At 38.4% G+C, this 6,725-nt stretch overlaps 1 protein-coding gene across 1 annotated transcript; it reads right to left on the bottom strand.

Moving 5' to 3' along the window:
• Positions 1-5,163: 5,163 nt before the first annotated feature.
• LOC106326209 (accelerated cell death 11-like) lies at positions 5,164-6,725 on the bottom strand. The gene is made up of 3 exons (XM_013764229.1): positions 6,529-6,725; positions 6,191-6,339; positions 5,164-5,448 (listed from the first exon to the last, which is right to left on the bottom strand). The coding sequence occupies exons 1-3, from the start codon at positions 6,651-6,653 to the stop codon at positions 5,342-5,344; spliced, it is 381 nt and encodes a 126-aa protein (XP_013619683.1). The 5' UTR covers positions 6,654-6,725; the 3' UTR covers positions 5,164-5,341.

Genomic DNA, 6,725 nt, shown 5'->3' with positions numbered 1-6,725 from the left:
TTGTTAAAGATGCTAAGATAGCTAATAGACTTGTTAGTAATGATTGCTTTCATATTATTCAACCAAAGACATTTGATGTTTGAGATATGTTAGCAAATGAGCATTCATCTAGACATAGAGCTTGCTTAGAATTGTGTCTAGGCTTAAGGTTGATAGTTTGATTGATCATTTGCCATCCTTAGTTCGATACTTGATCACCCAAGGTCTAATCCCTATGCCCATGAGTTATCATTTCCCTTAGTCAAGAAAGTATCATTCTGTTATTTTTTTCTAGTATTAGTAGTAGTTTAAAACCCATCTAAATCATTGGTTGCACTTAGATTAAGTGAGTACTTGCATTCTTAGTGCTTTGATATCCCTCAGAACTGGTTCGACAATCTTTTATACTACAACATTTGTCTTAGGAGCCTTGAAAACTCCTAATATCATATGTCAGGAGAGTTACGTCTGCGTATCTCCTTTAGACGCTGGATTGTAATGGGATTCCCCAACCCATTACAATTCCAACTGGCTACGACTAAGGAGCCAGGTGTCGAGGGCCCGAAAATCCGAGCTTCTCTTGGTTCTTGCAGGGATGAGATTGATTGGTGGGTTCGTGTTCTTACTCCTCGCCGTGTTTGACGGTCATACACCGACAGCTTTGTCATTGTTTTCCTTCTTTTGAGTTGCTGTGTTGGCTCTCTTGGAGGGGCCTGCTCCTCTAGCTGGTGAGTTTTGGACCTGTGAGATATTTCGTTTCTGTGAGCTAGCTCCCCTTAATATATTGGGGCTCTTTCCTCCCAGTCTTGCTTGAGTTGGCTGTCGTACCCTTCTTTTAACTTTGTTTTGGAATTCTTTAAGAGTTTTCTCCTCATGTGATTGTTCCACAGGCTCTTGTTGGGTTTGGACTTCTTGCTCTGGCTCAAGAGAGGGACTGATGACAATCGATTTCAGTTTTGCAGGTCCTTCAGTTGTCTTTCTTGGCGTTGCATCCACTTCACTCTGATGAGGTTTCATTCCAGTAGTTTCTTCTTCTCCGTTGTGTAATTCCATAACCAGCGGACTGTGAGTTGTTGAGGGGTTCAGGGAGAGTAGCTCATTTAGATGAAAGTCCTGGTTAGGTGGAGGGGTGTTTGGGTTACTTTCATCCCTCAAGTAGTGTGGGATAATGGCATGTTTACGAGTCTCTGCCACAATGATAGTTGCTGCCCTTTCTTCTGTTTGGCCCAATGCATCTCCCTGGAGTACTCTTTGCCTTCTGGCAGCTGCTTCTGCCGAGCCAGGATAGCTTAAGTACAATCTTGTCGCCTCGTGAAAGTCCTCCATTACATCTTCCATTGATGGAATTTGCGTCGCATTTACGTTTGTCTGTAATGTGACAGGTGCTCTGATGTTGTTGGGTACTTGTTGTTGTTGTTCAGCCTCGTTAGTGGGTTTCTCCCCTTGTTGCACAGGTTGCTTAGCCCTCCATTGGCCTTGGCTCCTTTGAGAGAAGAGGTCTCGTCCTCTTCTTGTCTCTCTGTAGTTTGTCTGCCTACTGTGAGTATACTGGGGGGAAGAGTACTGTTCAGGCTCCTCATATAGTGGCTTCTGGCTCCAGCTGGACTTGGATGGGTTCATTGCGTTTGTAGTGGGTGCTGGTGGGGGAACATGTGTCTGTCGTGTGCTCACTCTGTCCCCAAAAGGCCTCCCATGTCTATCAACCCTTGCCTTGAAGACAAAGTGGTCAATGTCTCCTTTCTCAGTGCTCTGTTCCCATCCTCTCTTCTCCATTTGATGAGAGCTAGAGATTGTTGTCTCATTGCGGTTCTCCTCTGATGCTTGTTTGGATATTTGGCTCCAGTTTGTTTCTTCCTCACGTTTCTATGGGCAGTTTCTTCTGGAGTGCAAGAGTGAGAAGCAGTGTGAGCAGTGGTACTCTAATCTTTCATATTCCAGGATAACATATGTCTCTTCCCTTGAATCGAATTCGATTATCAGCTCCTTGACCAGTGGTTTTAGTCCATCGACTGACAATTGCACCCTGGTTGTTAACTTTGTCAGTTCATGGTTCTCTAGGGTTCCCAATTCCTGGCCTACCCTGCAGACCATGTCATCTTGCCAATAGTGGAGCGGGAGACCTTTGATTCTGATCCAGAAAGGGATCATGGATGGAAAGGAGTTGGATATCACCGGTTCCCACCTCTGGAGGATGACCATCCAGTAAGCAAAGTGGTAGGGTCTGTTGTTAATGACTCGTCGTATATCTTCTTCTCTTTCAAACCTGAACTGGAAGGAGTTGTTTCCCAGATCTGAGCCTACTGCTCTGCCTTGCAGGTTCCATTTGCGCAGGAGGGCTGGGATGAGAGCCCACATCTTCTGTTCCTGTGGGTTGGTGAGTCGTCCTATCAGAGTGAGGGCATTGTCTTTTATGAGAGCTGAGGTATCAATGCTAGGAGCCTTGATTCTCTTAACTTTGTTGTTTTGTTCCACACTCATCTGTTGTTTGCCTTTTTCAGCCTTTGAGTATCTCGTCGCCATTTGAATGAGGTTGTTAGTATCCGCTGCTGAAGGAGTTAGAAGTCGACTCCTAGCACCCGTATACTATGGTTGAGATGCTCTATTGCTTCAAATACTTGAGAGTAAGTTGGAGAAGAGCGTGAGAAATCTTATGGAAGTAGTGGAGTTGATGATCTGAAGTTGTTTCGTTGCTGTTGTGTGTCTTGAACCAGGTTTCAGCTTGTGGATGTGGTTCTGGATCGAGATTGTGGCTTGTATGAAGATGGAAGAACTTCTTGGAGGATGCTACTTCGAGAAAAGGAATAGGGCTTTCACAATGGAGCTTTGAAGTGACCGGTGAATACTTTCCTTCTGTGGAAAGAAAGTGTGTGGTCACTTTCAAGCTATTGACCGCTGGACCTCCGAGTGCGTCTCACCTTGAGAATAGTGCCTGGGAGAGAAATCTCGACCAGTGTGTAGTTGTTTGTTAATTTTTGTAGCAAGAGACAACCTTGTAATTATTCTAATAAAGAAAATTCTTTCGTACACGTTTAGTCCTACAATTCAGAACATATAATATTTAAGAAATATAATATTCAACGTTATAAGCGACATTGGCTTTTGGTGGCAGAATTCGAATTCATTGTCCACCGTAGTGATCAGTCACCCACCGGCACAGTACTGCACCAGCAGAGCCGTCCCTGCCATAAGGCCAGTGAGGCAAGAGCTTTAGTCCACAACTTTTCTTACAGTTTTTTGAAGCCACATTTTTTAAATATGATTATGGTCAAGTGGTTAAAAAAATTATTTTCGCTTTTTGTTTGAGTTGGAGTTTGCACCTTTAATGGTTTATGTTGGCTTGTAATGTTTCCTTTTTTTTTTTATATGTGCGTTCCTCTTTTAGTTATACAAATAATGATAGTTTAGACAAACTAGTGGTTTTTATTTTATTAACATATCTACTAATTATCTGATAATAAGCTGACATAAGTACATAATAACTAATCTACTATATCATTTTATATTTCAAATAGAAAATATAATATATCAAAAATACGTCCAAAGCGGCCGCCTATACAGTCACTATACGCTATGCGGCCTTGTAATGTAGTGAAATCATCAAATACGGCTTATAATACGGTTTGTTAGAAAACGGACGTATACACGGCGAATAGTTCACACAAACGATGCCGTCTATACGTTTACATTTTTTTTTTTGCTCTGAACATGTTTGTTTTGTTTAAATATTATAATAGTTCAAGTCTATTAGGAGTGTTCAATGCTTTAATAGTCTTTGCTAAGTGAACTTTTTATAGTTTATTTATAGTGTGAATTATAACAGTTGCTAAGTACGATCAGTTATTTCTTACTACGCATTTATTTTTCCAAAAACTGCAAAAAAATCATTCATCTGCAAATTCAAATATGAACCAAGCAGGATCTTTCAAAAATTTTAGTATTGAAAACCTTATATTCTTTTAGTATTAATATTATTTTTATTTTCACATTAATTATCAATAAATTATATATATTATATCCGTTTAGACCCGTTTAGGCATCTGCATATACAGCTATACGCTAGGCGTTGGAGGCGTTGGATCACCGCATAGCATATTTTAGAATACTGATATCTATTTATATTGTATAAATATATGATATTGTATATAAATATGCTTTAGGCCACCAAATTTACGGGGATGGCACTGTGCACCAGCGTACCACCATTTAAAATTTAGGGCCGTATCTATGATCGCTATTGTGCAGCGGGAAAAATTGTTGAGAAAAATTAGGGTTTGTATCATATCGTGACGCAAGTAATCAATTTTTAATCAGTTAATAACAGATCTGTAAAAAAAAAATTTGCTTAAAACAGATCTGTAAACTTGTAATCAAGAACTCATGAAGAGATGATCAGGATCCCGAGGGAGCGTATACACAGCTTGCTTGTCTACAAGAACGATCAAAGAAAGAGGATGAGTTTAAAAAGCCTTTAATTTGTCAAAAGAAGAGAGAGAAGGACTAGTCAAGGAATCAGAGAGAGGCGTCGCATGACACGAGTTTAGAAATCGAAAGATTGATTACCCAAAACATAACCAGTAGGATATGCACTCATCAGGTTGGACAGAGGTTGTTCCTTAAGTTTCACAACAGATTGTTGTGCTTGTTTACCATCTTATGAACAATTTTCTTAAATCCTTAATTAGTTTTTTTGTTAGATCGTTGATTACACTACCATTTGGACAACGTTATTTATCTCTTCCATGTTTAGATCTTTCTTTGAAGCAGAGGAATATATATATTGCAATGACTAAAGACCAGTTAATTAGCAAAGTTTGTTGTTTTTCGTTAACTAACAAGAATCCCTTTATATACTTTGTAGTTGACGTTAAGTAAAGACAAGAAAGGATTCAGAGTTACACGCAGGAGGAATGTTATTTTGTGGTGATGGGAATGTACTGCCCTTTTCATGATACTAATAGGAAAGTCATGGACCAAGTGATCCTAATAGATTCACAATTTTTGATTCATAATGACTCAATATCCCTTTTAATAGTGATGCCCACTTATACCATCTTAATATATTGTTAAAATTACGAGTTTTTACGAGGATACTGTTGATTTCAAACTTTTGATATCTCTAGATACATTTAGCAATTCATTTTAGAAAACAGTTCGAGGAGTACCCTCACGGCCTCACCTTTGATATCACGCTTTAAAGATGATTTATTTGAGTTTTTCTCGGACATAACCAAAGCGGTTCATGAAATGATCCAGCTTTTGGAGGCCGTAATGTCATTACATGCATAGATTGATAAAAGAGAGAAACTTTTAAGAGTGATAATACTTGCAAAATAACCAGGGCCCATGCGAGTTTTCAGAGTCTTCACCAATCGATACCAAGGTTCTTGGAGAGGAAGAGTTTGTCGAGATATGCAATTACTGGTGTCGATGCAGTAACATAGCTTTGCAGATGTACATTAATCGTTTCCTCTGGAAACATTTCATAAAGAGTAAAACAATCGTCAGAGAATTTGTATCTTTCGAAAATATATTGAAGAAACAAATAGGCTTTTGTTCTAGTATAGATAATAGATATAGCACGTAAACTTTGTAAATGAAATCAAACTGCCTCAATTACCAACATAACATCAGAGAATATACAATATCATGTTGTACTTCATCACTTGCATCTCAAAATAATTTGAAAAATCGACAGTCGTTATAGAGTGGTTCATATCCTGTATATACAATATTATTAGAGGTATTTCGTATTTTTATCAACAACATGCATTTACTAATTTGTGAGTAGGTTCTATCTGGATGGTAACACACTAACAGTCATATAGTAAAACCACTACATATGCTACATTACTGAGTAAAATGGTTCGTGACACATACTTATGTTAGTTTAAGTCCCCAGTTTCAATGGACTTTCATCACAGTGACTTCCATGTTTGTTTTCGATGTCAGATAATCCTAGCGCGACTTCTAGTTCTAGATATAATACATATTTTCGTTCAAAACAAAAAATCGTTCAAAAAAAAAAAAGATAATACATATTTTAGTCTAGTCTAATAAATTATATTTTTGAATCAACCGAAGATCATGTTAACTAGAATTGACTTTCATTATAAAACCATTTGATTATAATAATAGTATAACGTAACTACCATGTCTCATTTGATTTCCGAGATGTGATTCCATTAATTAGGAAAAAAAATCATGTACTCACCAGCTTCACCGAGCAGGAGTAGCACCAAAGACTTCGAGGGGAGAGAGTTCAGCCCAGTAGCACAAGCTTTCTGAATATTATACTGATGGTGAGGGAAAAGCACTTGATTGTAAGCCTTAATCGCTGCATCCTTTAGAGAGTCATCACCTCTGTGAATCATATAATATTCGAAAACGATTTAACCCCCAATAAACTTACAACAAGCCATGGACAAACTGATACAAGTAATTAAAACTCGGGTATCTTGTATGGCTATATATATATGTGTGTGTGTATATGAATATATATGTTTGGTTGTGTTAACATTTTGTGAGAGAGCCAAATATAAGAACACTTACTCAGTAGCCAATAACTCTTCGCAAAGAACCTTGATCATTTCAAGACCCTGCTTTACCTTCAAAAGGTTTCTTGTATGGCTACCATATTTCTTTACACAGCCTGCCTCAATGTCTTTGTCAATCATTTCCTCTAATGTCGATATTGAACGCGAAGCCGCGGCAAGATCATTGAGCTGGAAAAATAAGTTTGTTTCTCA

This window comes from Brassica oleracea, chromosome C2 (genome assembly GCF_000695525.1).
Source record: "Brassica oleracea var. oleracea cultivar TO1000 chromosome C2, BOL, whole genome shotgun sequence".
Lineage (NCBI taxonomy): Eukaryota > Viridiplantae > Streptophyta > Magnoliopsida > Brassicales > Brassicaceae > Brassica > Brassica oleracea.
This window is presented reverse-complemented; position numbering and strand designations above follow the sequence as displayed.